General features: G+C 35.3%; 1 protein-coding gene and 1 long non-coding RNA gene across 4 annotated transcripts; both read left to right on the forward strand.

The window, feature by feature from the left end:
• Positions 1-1716: 1716 nt before the first annotated feature.
• Positions 1717-4863, forward strand: LOC136061013 (disease resistance protein RPV1-like). 3 transcript variants are annotated; one of them, XM_065770420.1, is made up of 5 exons: positions 1719-2130; positions 2226-2707; positions 3140-3314; positions 3413-3838; positions 4398-4863. In XM_065770420.1, the coding sequence occupies exons 2-5, from the start codon at positions 2232-2234 to the stop codon at positions 4398-4400; spliced, it is 1080 nt and encodes a 359-aa protein (XP_065626492.1). In that variant the 5' UTR covers positions 1719-2130; positions 2226-2231; the 3' UTR covers positions 4401-4863. The 3 variants fall into 3 exon arrangements, with proteins under 3 accessions (XP_065626493.1, XP_065626492.1, XP_065626491.1); XM_065770421.1 differs by having other exon boundaries at positions 1717-2130; positions 3221-3314; positions 3413-4863; XM_065770419.1 differs by having other exon boundaries at positions 1720-2130; positions 3413-4863.
• Positions 4864-9241: 4378 nt separating this feature from the next.
• LOC136066312 (uncharacterized) lies at positions 9242-14978 on the forward strand. Its single transcript, XR_010627751.1, has 3 exons — positions 9242-9345; positions 9558-9657; positions 14543-14978. It is a non-coding gene; the product is annotated as an uncharacterized LOC136066312 (long non-coding RNA).
• Positions 14979-18059: the final 3081 nt, after the last annotated feature.

Raw genomic sequence — 18059 nt, forward strand, 5'->3', positions numbered from 1 at the left:
GCATGTTTGGTAACTGTTTTCATGTTCTATTTTCATTTTCTAGTTTTCAAGGGAAAAAGAAAAAAACAATTTTTTTCTGTTTCCAAAATGAAAAACACATTTGGTTAGTTGTTTTGAAAAACACATTTTTCAAAAACAAAATTCAGAAAATTTGTTTGGTAGTTGTTTTCTTTGGTTAATGGGGTTTTATTTAAACTAAAGGTCCAAACAATAATACTATCAATCGGCATCTATTGACAATGAAAGTATGAACATAAGGCACACTCAATTGCTTTTCCTTATAATAATTGAGCTATTTCATGATTGTTAATTGCTTTGATTTCTGCACAAGGGCCACAGTGTAAACTCGGTTAGGTGTAATCTTTATGTGTAACCTGTTTGTACTCTTCATGTAACACTTTTTCAATCAATAATATATATTCTATCTTCGGTCTCAAAGAAAAAAAAAAAAGCATTCTCAACAACAACCAACAACAACAGCAATTACAGACACAAAACAGCAACAACCTTCCGCCACAACTAGACCAACCCTCCAATACTCCAGAAACAGAACCCAAAAGTTTATTCCTTTTCAGCTATCAACAGAGCACCGTATAAGTGTATACCCTGTTCAGCCACTACCAGAACAGGGGGAGAGACTACCATCCATTAATAGACAATAACACAGTCCAGTCAAGCCGAGGTTTGTTGCAGGGGGAGACTACCGTACCTTTGAGTGATTGGGTCCTTAAAATTATGAAATACTTCCCCAAAATTATGAAGCTCTTCAAAAACTTTGAAAGTTGCACAGAACTGCTCAATCACACACAAAATATATATATATATATATATATAGAATTAGAAAAGGAGACTAAGAAAAAAACGAGATAAAGAATGGTATAATCCAATGAAGAACAAAAGGAAATCATGAAGGAGAATCTGGTGAAGACCAATCACTTACCTTACAAGTGGTTCTCTCAATCAAAGTTTTCAATTGTGCCTTTGTGAGGAAGTGGAGGCGCAGAGGTAGACAGAGGAAGTACTGAAGTAGATATAAGGGTTTCTACTTTCTAATACGTGGGATGGAGAGGAAGGCGCTAAAAATTGAGAGACGAAATTGCAAGCGCGGGAAAGAGTGAAAAATATATTAGAAAGAAAAATGTTCTGTTATTCACGTGGTTCGAACCATTGTGCTGGCTCATTAAAGCGTGTAATGCGGAGGACCAGGTTCCGTGTTTTCTAAAGCTTCTGAAAACTTAAAAACTCAAGACCAGTTTTCAATTTCCTTCGCAATATGAAAATTGAAAATAGTTTTTGATTTTTGCCTAAAATAGGTTATCAAACAAGTTTTTTGTCTTAAGAAATAAAAAACTATTTTTGAAAACAAAAAACTGAGGAAAAAACAGTTACCAAACATACTCTAAACTTTTTTAATTAATTAGGAAGTAAATTAATAGATACATCACAATTAACTAGAAAATTAAAAAAAAGAAAAGAAAATATCATCTTACACTTATTTGATTCTGCTATTTTACATAAATATTCAAAATTAATTTAAAATTGTCCACATTTTAAAAAGCAAAAAAAAAAAAAAAAACTCTAACATTTAAAGCATGAAAGTTGATGTAAAAAAACGATTTGTGCGAGTATCATTGTCAGAAAAGGAAAGCTGTTTATTTATTTATAAAAGAGCTATCCCTAGTGTGGCACAACTTAGCTATGCAGTGAGTTATGACTAGTAAATGGATGTCTTCGTATGGGCCCCTTTACATGGCACAACCACAACTCTTTATAGAAAAGAAAAAGAAAAAGAAGAAGAAGAAAGGGATAATTGATCCTTCTAGTCAATCCCCTGCGCCTTCACAGAACCTTCGTAAAAAAGCAGAAGCCGCGTTTTACTGTCTCTCTCTCACTTTAAAACTCCAAATTTTCAATACGATCTGAATTCCATTCGAACACATTTTCTGATGTGCTGATCTGATCCCTTTTTCTCTTCTCTGATTAAATTCAATCTTTTTTTGTTATTTTCCCAATCAAACGCACTGATCATTTTATTTCATTTCAATTAATTCTGAGCTCTCACCGAACCGAGGCTTCTACTTCTACTGCAATAGACTCACTTCTCGAATCCGTGGAGCTACTGTCAAAAAGGTAAACTTCGGTTTTTCCATGCGTTGACTCTCTCTCTCTCTCTCTCTCAAAATTTTTTTTCGTTAATTTTTATTTCTTAATCTTATGCCTTATAGATCTTAATGGCTGAACTGGCCGATGGAGGAGGCTCCTCTTCTTCTTCTTCCACTCACCGATGGAGCTATGACGTCTTTTTGAACTTTAGAGGCGAAGATACCGGCAACGGTTTTATAAGCCATTTATATAAGGCTTTGTGTGATAATGGCATTTACACCTTCATCGACAATGATCTTCCGAAGGGAGAAGAAATTGTCAAAACCATTGAAAGGTCAATGATTTCAGTCGTTGTGTTCTCTGAAAACTATGCGGAGTCCTCCTGGTGCTTGGATGAACTTGTCAAGATTATGCAGTGTAGGACAAATGGCCAATTGGTTCTACCGCTTTTTTATAAAGTTTATCCATTAGAAGTACGTATTCAAAGGGGAAATTTTGGGGCGGCGTTGACTAAACTTGAAGATAAATTCAAGAATAAGGTGCAAAGTTGGAGGACAGCTCTAACATTAGCTGCTAATTTGTCTGGATGGCCTTACTGGAATGGGTTAGTATCTCTTAATTAGTCTCATGCTTTCGTGGTTTTTATAATTTTAATTCATAACCACTAGCTACATAACAAATTACGAAATTATTCTATTTTAATAATATCTTGGTAGTTAGGTTACAAATTGAGGTTAATGATTGGAATAGAAAAATTTTAGAGTTTCTGCCACCTATTCTTTTGAAAGTTTTTCAAAAATTTCTTGATTATTTTGGTCAAGTATGGAAAGGCTAAATCTGATTTCCTAGCAAAAAAAAAGTACTATATTGATGATACTTCTCATATCCTTGAGTAATGTCATTTACTTTAATTAATACTTATTCAAGTGTAGGTTGTATTGCACAAAATTAGACATCTTGAATTTAGTTTATTTACACGTTATTATTTCCAACTAGTCCAACTCATTTATTGTCTATTATGCTCTGTGATTTGCAGTTTTGAATTTAAATTCATCCAACAACTTATTGAAACGATATCAGATATCAAATTAAATGGCACACGGTTATATGTTGCTAGATGCCCTGTTGGAGTAAATTCTGAGCTCTCACCAAACCGAGGCTTCTACTGTAATAGACTCACTCCTCGGATCCGTGAAGCTACTGTCAAAAAGGTAAAGTTCAGTTTTTCCATGTGTTGACTCTCTCTCTCTCTCTCTCTCAAACATTTTTTTATTTTATAATTTTTATTTCTTAATCTTATGTCTCATAGATCTTAATGGCTGACCTGAACGATGGAGGAGGCTCCTCTTCTTCTTCCACTCTCCGATGGAGCTATGACGCCTTTTTGAGCTTTAGAGGTGGATATACCCGCAACAGTTTTACGGGCCATTTATATAAGGCTTTGTGTGATAATGGAATTTACACCTTCATCGACAATGATCTTCCGAAGGGAGAAGAAATTTCAGAGGAGCTTCTCAAAACCATTGAAAGGTCAATGATTTCGGTCGTTGTGTTCTCTGAATACTATGCGGAGTCCCGCTGGTGCTTGGATGAACTTGTCATGATTATGCAGTGTAGGACAAATGGCCAATTGGTTCTACCGCTTTTTTATAAAGTTGATCCATCAGAAGTACGTAATCAAAGGGGAAATTTTGGGGCGGCGTTGACTAAATTTGAAGATAAATTCAAGAATAAGGTGCAAAGTTGGAGGGCAGCTCTAACAGAAGCGGCTAGTTTGGCTGGACCGCATTACAACGGCTATTTAGTATCTCTTAATTAGTCTCATGCTTTCTTGGTTTTTATAATTTTAATAGTTTGTCATAACCACTAGCTACATAACAAATTACGAAATTATTCTATTTTAATAATATCTTGGTAGTTAGGTTACAAATTAAGGTTAATGATTGGACTAGAAATTTTTTTAGAATTTCTGCCACCTATTCTTTTGAAAGTTTTTCCAAAATTTCTTGATAATTTTGGTCAAGTATGGAAAGGCTAAATCTGATTTCCTAGCAAAAAACTGTACTAAATTAATGATACTTCTCATATCCTTGAGTAATATGTCATTTACTTTAATTAATATTAATACTTATTCAAGTGTAGGTTGTATTCCTTCTCCAAAAAACCAAAAAAAAAAAAAAAAATGTGTAGGTTGTATTGCACAAAATTAGACATCTTGAATTTAGTTTATTTACACATTATTATTCCCAACTAGTCCAACTCATTTATTGTCTATTATGCTTTGTGATTTGCAGTGATTCTAAATCTAGATTCATTCAAGATGTTATTGAAGAGATATCATATACCAAATTCAAAGGCACGTGGTTCTATGTTGCTAAATGCCCTATTGGAGTAAATTCTCATGCCAAGGAGATAGAGTTACTTTTAGATATTTAGTCAAATGATGTTCGAATTGTAGCGATTCATGGTCTTGGGGGAATAGGAAAGACTACAATTGCAAAAGCTGTTTATAATAGAATTGTTGACAGTTTTGAAGGAAGCTGCTTTCTAGAGAATGTTAGAGAAAATTCAAGAACAATTGATGGCACAATCCAGCTACAAGAGAAAATTCTTTCTATGATCTTATGGGCCAGTTGTGTGAAGGTGGATAATGTATCCAGGGGAATTAATGTGATAAAGGAAAGTCTTTGCAATAAGAGAGTTCTTTTAATCCTTGATGACGTGGATAATTCAAAACAAATAGAAGATTTACTTGGAGAATGTGATTGGTTTTCTACAGGAAGTAGAGTCATTATAACAACAAGAGATGAACACGTGCTAGCTACTCTTCCTAGGTTGCAAAACTTACATGGTCAAGGAATTAGGCTCACATGAAGCTCTTGAACTCTTTAGTCAACATGCCTTCCATAAAAGCAAACCCCCTCAAGATTATTTAGAACTTGCATACGAAGTTATGGTCTATACCAAAGGCCTTCCACTAGCTCTAACAATCATAGGTTCTGATTTGTGTGGAAGAACAAAAGATGAATGGAAAACTGCAATAAATAAATATGAAAAAATTCCCAAAGCAAATATTCTTGAAATACTTAAAGTGGGTGGGGGTCCATGTAGGATGCATATGTTGTGGGGTTCACAACAAAAGAGGAGATTCCAGAGGTTTATAACTCCGACTCCAAAGACGAAGAAGAAACTGTTGACCAACACATGGCATACATCACCAAAAACCCTACCTCTCCCGCTTTGGATGGCTACGAATCCAATTTTGACTCTGGAAACGGAGCTCCAAACTCTAGAGACGGAGCTCTCGTCCAACCCTTTTGACGGCTCCGGCTCATGATGTAGGGCTTCCAATGGATACCACAAATAGCATACCACAAATGGCCCATACCTTTGTCAATGATGATTCTGACATCAATTTATATCCACCATCAAAGAAGACAAGAACATCTTGATTGAACTTCAAATAAATATACTTCCATCTGAAAAAAAACCTTGATGCCAAGGTATTCCTCCTTTAGTTACATCTCTGGTTGCTTTTGTCACTCTCTTTCTCTAAATTTAATGGCTCATTCATATGATTGTTTCTCAAGTATTTGTTGTGGTTCAAGTAAATAATAATTTATCAAAAAATAAATAAAAAAAACAAAATCAAGCTGCTGGACTTTGTAATTATTATTTATAAAAAAATTATTTATTTTCTTTATTATAATGCAGATGGCGTCTTGTTGCTATTGAAGTAATTGGTAAGCCAAAGATCCCTTTTCACCTTGCAATTTCATTTTAATTTATTATCATATTTGTCTTTTATCGAATTGATTTGTCTGCTTCTGGAACATAATTTCTTCTTATAAGATTTTCTAAACTTCAATTTTACCAAATAATGAGTATGCTATTTGATTGTTTGAAATTAAAATTCAAGTCATGCACACAAGCTGTTTAGTGAAATGCTTATTTAGGATATTGAATCAGTTTGCTTAGATGTTTCAAACCTATGTTACTCATTGAGCCAAATGTTAAGGTTTTATTGTTAATTTCTACAAAAGTATTTTTCATTGATTACTTCTGCTTTTCTTGTGGGTTTTAAATTTTTATATTGTTAATTTTTATATATGTTTCTTTGCTTTTATTGATTTACTGAATAATTTGTAATCTATCTATAATATATATAAAACTGAAGACGTTTGACTTTTAGTTGATCTCATAATAGTGTTACATAAGATTTTGAGTTCTTATAATTTTATACATCATTATTTTAATACATATATATATATATATATATATATATATATATATTTGTGTGTGTGTATGTAATACCTTGGTTTTGTCTAGTACCCAGGTATAATGGTGTGTATAGTTTTACCATAGGCTTGGGTCTGAGGACCATAAAATACCTTGGTTCTGTCTACCACTTCTATTTTTCTGTGAGTATCTAGTTTTCCATAGGTTTGGGTCCGAGGACCATGCAATACCTTGGTTCTGTCTAGTACCCAGGTATAATGGTGTGTATAGTTTTACCATAGGCTTGGGTCCGAGGACCATACAATACCTTGGTTCTGTCTACCACTTCTACTTTTCTGTAAGTAAAGGTTTGTCCTCGGATCGCTTTACTGGAGATGATTCCTCCTTGGGTCGGATTATGATCTTTACACGTGGCGTTGACGTCGCCTCCAGCTCGAGGGCCCATCTTTTTCATTTATGAAGCGCCCTTTGTTTATTCGTGTTCCGCGCTTGACGCTTCGGTGCGCGAAACGCGCCTTCATTAATGTCCTCATAAATTAACACGAGTCCAACGGTCTATGGCCTCCTTGGAAATTGGTAGCTTCATTATTAGCACAGCTGATAATTCTCTTTTCGAACTCTGCATGAATTAATTCTCACCAACCCCCACCCCCTATAAAAGGTGGCAAGATGGTTTCTCCACAACCCATGGACCCTTCAACACAAACAGAAAAAAAAAAAAAAAAAAAAAAAAAGTACACATTCTTCCAACTTCCCAAGCCCTTTTAACAACCCCGCCGGAATTGTGACTGGAACTGGCAAAAGCCGGTATGGCCGCAGCCCCCACTGGGCTTTCGGTGCGGCAGAATCTAGGCGTAACCCCGATGGCGCCCTACAAGATGGCCCGGAGGGATGTTGTTAGAGTACCTAACGTCTTTCCTCGGAGCGCACCCCCGACGAAGAAGACGTGCGAATTCACCTCATGGGCGGTGCTCGAGTGTTGCCGTCTCCAACGGCCAACACTCGTGAGGATTGGAGAGAATCAAGGGAACATCATGGGGAAGGTATCCTGGAGCCCCTGCATCTGCTCCTCTCTTTGTTCCAGCTCCGCCTGGCCAAGAAGGGAGTTGTCGGGGGCCTGGAAACATGATGGCCCTCCCCCTTCTCTGCCTTTTGTCAAGCCTCCCATTCTCTTTATACCAATAAAGGGACGGCTTGACACTTCCCACCGGCTAGTTTTCTCTTAGGGCGGCTCCACCTGGGCCTCTGATTGTAGAAATAGCTGGTAGGATTAACTTGTAAATTTGTTTGTAAAACATGCCTGCCTGAGCCTCTGATTGTAATTTGTACTCTTTCTATTTATGAAATAACAATATCAAGATTTTTTTTTCACTGTCAAATCTTCTATTTTTTTTTTCAACCTACTGTAAAACGAATACTTAGAACACTCGCCTGGTGCGCCGGCCAGCACCCTAATCCTTCCCACAGACGGCGCCAATTGTAGGGACTCAGTTTGGATCGACCCTGAGTTTGGATGGGTTTTCAGCCCAACAAGCCCAAACAATAAATTTATAGAGAGTGGGTTAAAGGTTTAGGCGCTGGCCATCGTTCATCAAGCATGAACTCTCATTTATAAAAGATACTTAGAGTTTCTTTACAACTGGAAGGATGCTCCTCGGCCATGGGCCGAGGAGGCCTTTTGCTTCTCTTTTCCCCCCCCCCCTTTTTTACTTTACTTGTTTTCCTTATATAGTCTTCATCTTCCTATTTCCTTATTCCATCTGTTGATCATTCATTTGCTTTTCTTCTGGCCGTCCGTCCCATCAGAGGCCTTATCAGTACTCGAGTGGTTCACTCTGATCAACGTTGCCCTGCTAAGGGGTTATATCCCCATTAATGCGGCCAGGGGGGTTAGGTGAATGCATTAAATGCAAGGGTGACAGCTTACTTTGGGTCTGGTCTTTCCCGAAAATCACCCTTGTCAGGCCGAGGATGAGGAGGTTCTCGGCGTGGATTGGGAAAAGAAGCTTTCCCCAATTTAGCCTTGAATAGTCAATGTTCCTCGGCATGGGCCTTGGGCCTGCTACCCGATGGGCCGAGGCTATCAGGCTCACGGGCCCCACAAGTCATATCATGTTAAACTTTTCTATGGATTGCATGGGTTAGCAACCAATATTAACTTTATTTGTTCATAAATTTATTGGAAGATAAATGATAATTGGACAGGAATGCATTGAGTTGGTTACGAAGAGAAATGAAAGTTAAATTTGCAATAAACTATGGCCTCAAAAGCCTTTTCTTCTGCAGGACCTACCTTGAGAGTGGGGCTCCCTTCTTCATATTATTCATATTTGAAGAATATTATTCACAATTGATTGGTTGAGGAGTTATTAAGAACATGTTTTTATTTGCTTGTTTCCTTTGTTGTTAATTAAAATAGTTTAATTAGTGAGGATGGGCAAGGCCACAACTTCATTATTGTTCAGATAACAATTGTGCCTAGTGGTAAAGCATCTTTATCCCTTAAGTTTTTGTGCTTGAAAATGATCATTCTATTCTATAGGATCCTCTATTTGCATCTGATAGACCATTCTCTAAAGCTTAAATTAAATTCTCAAAGTAGTTTCGAGTCATGTTGTTGCCATTGGAAAACAAGACAATTTTAGTTACTGATTTGGAAATGCAGATAAACTGATTTGGCCCATGATCAGCCAAGTCTCTATATAGTCAAGAGAGCCTAGCTTCTCCATAGTTAATTCTCAGATGTGGGCTGACAGAACTTGGTGACCTGACTCTCAGATGTGGGCTGACCTGTGGAAGCTTGAACTCCTTTTCGAAGTCTTTACTTTCATTTGGAAACTGCTAAATGATGGTCTTCCAGTGAGAAGGGAGTTAGCAAATAGGAATCTCATCACTGATTCTCCTTGCCCTTTATGTGCTATAGAAGGGGGATGCCTGGATCGTCTATTTATTGCCTATAACTTAGCTTGTGCATGTGTTTAAGATCCCACTCACCATTGGAAGGTAATTGAGTCAAAGTCAAGTCATAATTGCATTGCTACTTGGCTGGAAAGAGTTTATAAGCATAGGACTAGTGCAATCACTTCACTGTATTCTTTGCCAACACTCTATGGGCTATTCGAATACATAGAAACAAAGTAGTGCGTGAAGGAATAAGTGTTAATGCTAGCTTTTGAAGTCCTAAGTCATAGTGCTTACCTCTCTGCAATTTATAGGGATGCAGCAAACACATGGGAAATGGACACTCCTGTTAAACAACCTGATGTGCTCTTCAGCAGGTTACTTGGCAGTATGGCACATGATCGGATGTTGAAGGTATGGATCCTTCTTTCTCTTTACGTGATATGTCTATATGATGGTGTAAAACCTGTAGAGAATTTGGTAAATATAATTATTGTTGGACATTGTCGGATGTTTATTCTTATCTTTAAGATTGATGGACAAACTTATCATATAGAAGAGAGCGGGATAGAACCAATCACAAAGGGGTCCTTTACAATTTTATACTGCCATTCATAAATTTTTTTATCCATAGTCAAATATAATTTCTTCCATGTAGATTTGGAATTTCTATCTAGAACCAAAGTTAAGGGAATCTTGATATTCAATGTTTAGTGATATATAGATTTGTTGGGGAGATAACACCATGGGGAGACTCCAATTTAGTTAATATAACATATAGAGACACACTTAACCCAAAACGCCTAATTCCAATAGGTTTGAACTCAACTATGTTACATTAACCACTCATTCTTCTCATCATTATTCAATGTGAGATTTCACTCACACGTGTATACCAATAATCTCCCCCTCACTTATGAGTCTTTACTTCTCTGTGGGCCATGAACAAGTTCTAATCTCTCTACCTTGCCTTATGGGTTTTTTTTTTCATCAACATATCATCCATGGGCCTCTTGTACACCATCTATGAGAACCACGCGTCAACACTACATGCTCATCCAAGGGAACCCCGCACGTTCATGTTCATGGGAACCTTGGACTACACCATTATTTAGTACCTTCAGCAACACTCATTTGTTAGGCCTTTTTCCATGATCTTTTGTGTGGGCCCTTTAGGCTTACCTTGTCCCAACTAGGTAGGGACCTTAAATCACCTTGTCACCTTCGTTGCAAACCACCGTGAACTCAGATGCCACTTGTTGGGAAGATAACACCTTGGGGAAACTCCAATTGAGTAATTAATATAAGAGCATTTGTATCAACTTGTGCAAAAATTTCTATTTATTTTAGCATAAGAATCTACTTATTTATTTATTTATTTACTTTATACAACTACTTTTCAAAATACCCCACATCAGTCTATTTTACACTATATTTTATTAAAATATTATTTATCAATTATTTATTATTTTTCCAAATCATATCGCTCTCTCTTTACCATTCTATAAACCACAAATCACAGCAAACTGCCCACCAAACCCAAGTAAATCACCTAGCTTTTGAAGCAAATTACTCACCTTTGAATGAATATTGGCAATAGAGTTTAGCTAAACCGTACCACTGACTAGTGGGGTTGGTGTGATTTTTTCTTTCTTTCATATTATCAAGCAAAATGGTTATTATTGATGAAAAAAATCCAATTCTCCCTTGAATGAAGCTTATTTTTACCTTCATGCACTTCATTGTCCCTTCCTGTTCTTCTTGATCATTACTTGGTTGGATATTCTTTAATAAAGAGTTTTTACGTTATTTTAAAAAAAAAAAAAAAATCCTACTTTGNTGTGTTTTTTTTTTTTTTGAATTTTTATTATAAGGTAAATATAAACCATCTATTAAAATTTTATTACATTATATTTTCAATAAATGGTAGTTCCATACACAAACACAATCATAATAAATAAATGTCAATTAATAATTATCAAATTTCATATTTAAACAAAAAATACAAAAGTTTTAAGAGCTATATCATGTTAAACTTTTCTGTGCATTGTATGGGTTAGCAACTATATTTACTTTATTTGTTCATAAATTTATTGAAGATAAATGAAATGGACAGGAATGCATTGAGTTGGTTACGAAGAGAAATGAAATTAAATTTGCAATAAACTATGGCCTCAAAAGCCTTTTCTTCTGCAGGACCTACCTTAGGAGTGGGGCTCCCTTCTTCATATATTCATATTGAAGAATATTATTCACATTGATTGGTTGAGGAGTTATTAAGAACATGTTTTTATTTGCTTGTTTCCTTTGTTGTTAATTAATATTTTAATTAGTGAGGATGGGCAAGGCCACAACTCATATTGTTTGATAACATGTCCTAGTGGTAAAGCATCTTTATCCCTTAAGTTTTGTGCTTGAAAATGATCCTTCTATTCTATGGATCCTCTTTTGCATCTATAGACCATTCTCTTAAGCTTAAATTAAATTCTCAAAGTAATTTCGAGTCATGTTGTTGCCATTGGAAAACAAGACAATTTTAGTACTGATTTGGAATGAGATAAACTGATTTGGCCCATGATCAGCCAAGTCTCTATAAGTCAAGAGAGCCTAGCTTCTCCATTGTTAATTCTCAAGATGGGAGCAGAACTTGGTGACCTGACTCTCAGATGTGGGCTGACCTGTGAAGCTTGAACTCCTTTTCGAAGTCTTTACTTTCCTTTGGAAACTGCTAAATGATGGTCTTCCAGTGAGAAGGGAGTAGCAAATAGGAATCTCATCACTGATCTTCCTTGCCCTTTATGTGCTATAGAAGGGGATGCCTGGATTGTCTATTTATTCCTATAACTTAGCTTGTGCATGTGTTTAAGATCCCACTCACCATTGGAAGGTAATTGAGTCAAAGTCAAGTCATAATTGTGTTGCTACTTGGCTGGAAAGAGTTTATAAGCATAGACCAGGCAATCACTTCACTGTATTCTTTGCCAACCTCTTTGGGCTATTGAGATACATAGAAACAAAGGAGTGCTGAAGGAATAAGTGTTAATGCTAGCTTTTGGAGTCCTAATCATAGTGCTTACCTCTCTGCATTTATAGGATGCAGCAACATGGAAATGGACACTCCTGTAAACAACCTGATGTGCTCTTCACAGGTTACTTGGCAGTATGGACATGATTGGATGTTGAAGGTATGGATCCCTCTTTCTCTTTTCGTGATATGTCTATAGATGGTGTAAAACTTTAGAGAATTTGGTAAATATAATTATTGTTGGATTGTTGGATGTTTATTCTTATCTTTAGATTGATGGACAAACTTATCATATAGAAGAGAGGGATAGAACCAATCACAAAGGGGTCCTTTACAATTTTATATGCCATTCATAAATTTTTTTATCCATATCAAATAAATTTCTTCCATGTAGATTTGGAATTTCTATCTGAACCAAAGTTAAGGGAATCTTGATATTCAATGTTTAGTGATTTATAGATTTGTTGGGGAGATAACACCTGTGGGAGACTCCAATTTAGGTAATATAACATATAGAGACACACTTAACCCAAAAGCCTAATTCAATAGTTTGAACCAATATGTTAATTAACACTCATTCTTCTCATCATTATTCAATGTGAGATTTCACTCACAGTGTATACCAAAATCTTCCTCACATTGAGTCTTTACCTCTCTGTGGGCCATGAACAAGTCTAATCTCTCTTCCTTGCCTTATGGGTTTTTTCATCAACATCATCCATGGGCCTCTGTACACCATTATGAGAACCAGGTCAACCTACATTCTCATCAGGGAACCCGCACCGTCATGTCATGGGAACCTTGGATCACCCATTATTAGTACCTTTAGCAACACTCATTTGTTAGGCCTTTTTCCTGATCTTTTGTGTGGGGCCTTTAGGCTTACTTGTCCCCTAGGTAGGGACCTTAAATCACTTTGCACCTTTGCTCAAACCACGTGAACTCAGATGCCACTTGTTGGGAAGATAACACCTTGGGGAAACTCCAATTGAATATTAATATAAGAGCATTTGTATCACTGTGCAAAAATTTCTATTATTTTAGCATGAGAACTTCTATTTATTTATTTCTTTATACAACTCACTTTTCAAAACACCACATCAGTCTATTTTACACTATATTTTATTAAAATATTATTTATCAATTATTTATTATTTTTCAAATCATATCGCTCTCTCTTTACCATTCTATAAACCACAAATCACAGCAAACTGCCCACCAAACCCAAGTAAATCACCCAGCTTTTGAAGAAATTACCCACCTTTGAATGAATATTGGCAATAGGGTTTAGCTAAACCGTACCACTGACTAGTGGGGTTGGTGTGATTTTTCTTTCTTTCATATTATCAAGCAAAAATGATGAAAAAATCCATTACTCTCCTTGAATGAAGCTTATTTTACCTTCATGCACTTCATTGTTCTTCCTGTTCTTCTTGATCATTACTTGGTTGGATATTCTTTAATAAAGAGTTTTTACGTTATTTTATAAAAAAAAAAAAAAAAAAAAAAAATCCTACTTTGAACAAACCACACATTTGAGATGCTACGTCTACAACAATTTTACAACATTTTTACAACAAATCATAGGTGGTTAGTTATTATTGGTTCAAATTTGAAACTAATAGTAAGATTACTTTTTTGCCCCAACAATAATAACCAGTAACAACCTGCCACTTAGGATTTGTTGTAAAATTGTTGTAAAAATGTTGTAGACATAGCATTTTGATTATTTGCTACACATTTATAGATTAGTGGGCAAAAATATGTGAATTTGGCACCATTGACGTCAGTGCTCTAACATGTAGATATACATTTAACCCAAAAGGCTTATTGGGTTTGAGCTGAATTATGTTATATTAACTATTCATTCTTCTTATCAGTACTCAATGTGGGACTTATACTGACAAGATTACCATCAAAATATATAGAATTTGTAACCAAACACACGGTTCATAATTAGGATTTCTGCTTATTGTGTTTTTCATTGCATTTGAACAACTCTTAACTTTTTCTCATTGCTTGTTTAGATGATGGACAATGTAATCGATCCTTGTAAATGAACAATTTTATCAACATTTTCTTCATATAATCATGCTAAATTGTATTATCAAATGCTGTTACTATGGATCATTTATCACTTTTTGATCCGTTGCGCATTAACTATTTGAGGGAATACCGAATATCACTTATCAATAATTTAATGTGATCAAGATGGTTCTGTCTAATGGGAGGGAATCTATGTGGGTATCTGTTTTTCATGTTTCAATATTTCAGGTACCAAGAGAAAAGGTGCAATTAAAGGAACCAATTTAAGCAGTTCAAAAAGTTTCTTTGTTAGTTGATTTGTAGATGGATAATGGTGTATATCTTTTAGTTTCATGTCAATTCTAATACAAAAATTTTCACTTCAGATTTCTTTGGTAATCCTATCTGTGACCTTCATTTGGCATCGTGGTGATAAGAGTAATGTTTTACCATGCCATGTACATGGTGGTGTTGGTTGATCTTTTTTAAGAGGATTATGATGTATTTAATTTTGGTGTATCATGTTTTTCTTTTCCCTTGTTTATATGCATGGGAAAAAGATTATAAAGTATTTTAGTTGTTTTGTAATATGTTCTCTCTCTCTCTCTCTGGTTTTAGTCTTGTTTCCCTAGGAGGACTTGGTGAGGATCATAAAGCATTTATTTAGTGCTGATGTTGCAGATAGTAATGGCTGACCAGATCTTTATAATTAGTTTCTTAGATATTCTGTATCATTTAGAGTGATGTTTGGCAAACCAAAAAGATGCTTCGGTCCAGTTTTGAATCAATTTTGAATGGATGTGAACTTGAATGCTAAAAACCTACCTTGGTGTTTGATAGGCATAATTCAGGACTTTTCCCATGATCTGATTGGGGATAAAAAGATTGGTTGAACTTCCTAATCACTTCTTATCATTTAGGTTTCTTCAAATTCAAAGGTCATAGACGGATGAAATGCCTTTTATTTATCTTCAAATTTGTCAGTAGCTGACAACTTTGGTTGCTCAAGACATGAAAATTATCACAAGATCTCCCTCTCTTTGGGCACGCCCATTTAATCCGATCAAATCTTCCAAAAGTGTTAGGGTAGAAAATGTAGAATGTTATTTGAGAGTTTGGCATGGGCTAGAAAGGCAAAGATGAGTACCTCATTATGTTCTCTCTTCCTTTCTCAAATTTGGTGAGCATCTGGAAGAACCAATGAAATACAAACTCTGTTGATGTAGAATTTTGATGATTAAGATTTCATCATGTTTGTGTTTTCACTGGAAGAACCAATGAATTAATAGTCATGATATATAAACCGAAAACTATTGACTGATCTCTTTCTTGCACGTTAATCAGCAAAATACTTTGTGAGGGTTTGGATAGCATGGTTAGTTGCGTTGCGTTTCTGCCTGCGTCTTCTCTTTTTTTTATTTTGCCAGCTTTTGTTGACTTTGGCTGCGTTTGGTTCGCGTAAATCGTTTTCCGGAAAATAACCATTTTCCGGAAATGCTATTTTCCGGAAAAGGAAAATGCAATAAGGTTGTTTGGCTGTCTCGGAAATCATTTTACGGAAATTAAATTCTGGTGTTTGGTTCGGTTAAATATTTTACGGAAAATGCTTGTTGTTTTACGGAAAATCAATTTTTATGTTTGGTTGAGGTAAACATTTTACGGAAAATGAAATCCATTTTTTTTACATCGCAATTTCCTTAACAATGTAACCCCCACAAGGAGGACAGATGCAACTGAGGCAAGAATTGCGGCTTTGGTTTTTTTCTTCATCTAACAAAATCAAAAACACTGTGGTCTAAGATGTATGTAAATAAAAACAACTACAAACAAAAAACATCCAAACCAAATTTATAACGAGTACGAAATCACATTGCATTCTATTTACAATGAATGTTTACACCATCACAAAACCAGCACATTGATAACTGCACATTGATATCATCACAATACCATCATGTCTCGCATTATTAGTCATCATAATACAATTTAAACATACACATATTCTACCGATCAAAAATAATAAAACCAAATGCTGAAAAATTTCATACAATTTGTCATGTCTCACGCTTGAAAGTATACATAACTCAATAGGCAAAATAATAACATTTGCTATATCAAAGTATACATATCAAGCTCCAAAACTGTATACACAAAACCCAACTAGCCAAATTTTACACAAACCCAACTAGTCAAATTCTATAAAAAAAAAAAAAAAAAACAAAAAGAACTTGGAAATACAGTGTCCACAAGCTTCTGTGACTACTTCTAAAGCAACCCCTGGAAAATGCATGCAAATTGCTCACAATAAAATTATAGGAACAACAATGCAATGTGCAAAATAGTATAACATATGCAAGTGTAAACATTATGTAAAATTATAAATACAAATATTTAGTTACATAATGTATACTGTGAGCAATTTATCAAGGTCACATGGTACATGGTATACTGTGAGCAATGTACCATTGTACATAAATTGTACATTGCTCACAGTGTACATTGCTCACAGTATACAAATATATATATGTACAAATATTTACATAATGTTACAAATAACTACAAATACAAATAACTAAATATTTATAAAAATATTTATTTATAAATATATATATATATATATATAAATATTTATGTCAATATATAAAATATATAAATATTTATTTATAAATAAATATGCATATATTTATGTATTTATTTCTATTACCAATCTGTGAGTCTGAGCATATTGTAGGTATTTCATGTATTTGATGTTGATAGTGTAGTGAATTTGTGTAAAATTGTAAATATATATAAATACAATTTTACACAAATTCATAGTTCAAATTGATAAGTTAATAGTTCAAATTTTGGTGTAATACATATATATATAAATAAATATATAAATATATATTTGGTGTAATATATATATATATAAATATATATATTTATATAAATTGATAGTTCAAATTGATAAGTTAATAAATTGATAAGTTAATAAATATATAAAATATATATATATATATATATATAATCCAACAAAATTTGGTGTAATACAGTCCGATCCACTCAAACACTCAAACAGTCCAAAGCTTTAGACAAAAAAAAAAAAAAAAAAAAACCCATCGGACTCACCGTTAAGTGTGGTGGTCGAACGGCGCTGAAATCGGCGAGGTGGTGGAACGGCGTTGAGTGGATCGGACTCGCCGGTGACTGCTGGTGGTGGAACGGCGTCGAAATGGTGCTGGGACTGCGTCGAACGGCGTCGAACGGCGTCGAAATGGATCTGCGTTCTTCGCTCGCACAATGTCGCCGGCGGATCGGACTGGGTTTGGGACTGGATCGGACTGCGGATCGGACTGGGTTTGGGACTGGGTTGTGGGATTTGGATCGGACTGCGGATCGGACTGGGTTTGGGACTGGATCGGTCAGTTTTTCTGGGTTTAAACTTCTGGGTTTCTCGATTTTTTTGGTGGATCGGTCAGTGTTTCTGGGTTAAACTTCTATTTTTTGGTTGATCGGATGCGTGGGTTTCTCTTTTTGTCTGGGTTTTTGGCTCTTGCTGAGTGTGTTTTTTGTGTTCTCACTTGTTCTCTCTCAGGCTCTCTTCTTTTCTGTGTTCGCGTGCGAGACCCGGAAATGGTTTGAAGGTAAAATAAAAGCGTAAAACCATTTCCGGGTNGGCTGCGTTTGGTTCGCGTAAATCGTTTTCCGGAAAATAACCATTTTCCGGAAATGCTATTTTCCGGAAAAGGAAAATGCAATAAGGTTGTTTGGCTGTCTCGGAAAT

This window comes from Quercus suber, unplaced genomic scaffold (assembly GCF_002906115.3).
Source record: "Quercus suber isolate HL8 unplaced genomic scaffold, Cork oak 2.0 scaffold_31, whole genome shotgun sequence".
NCBI lineage: Eukaryota > Viridiplantae > Streptophyta > Magnoliopsida > Fagales > Fagaceae > Quercus > Quercus suber.

Excerpts from the sequence above, each read along its gene's own strand:
- LOC136061013 (XM_065770419.1), top strand. The coding sequence starts at position 2,232 with ATGGCTGAACTGGCCGATGGAGGAGGCTCCTCTTCTTCTTCTTCCACT. Across the intron at positions 2,708-3,139 it reads GGATGGCCTTACTGGAATGG|TTTTGAATTTAAATTCATCC; the intron begins GTTAGTATCTCT and ends TGTGATTTGCAG. Across the intron at positions 3,315-3,412 it reads GTGAAGCTACTGTCAAAAAG|ATCTTAATGGCTGACCTGAA; the intron begins GTAAAGTTCAGT and ends TATGTCTCATAG.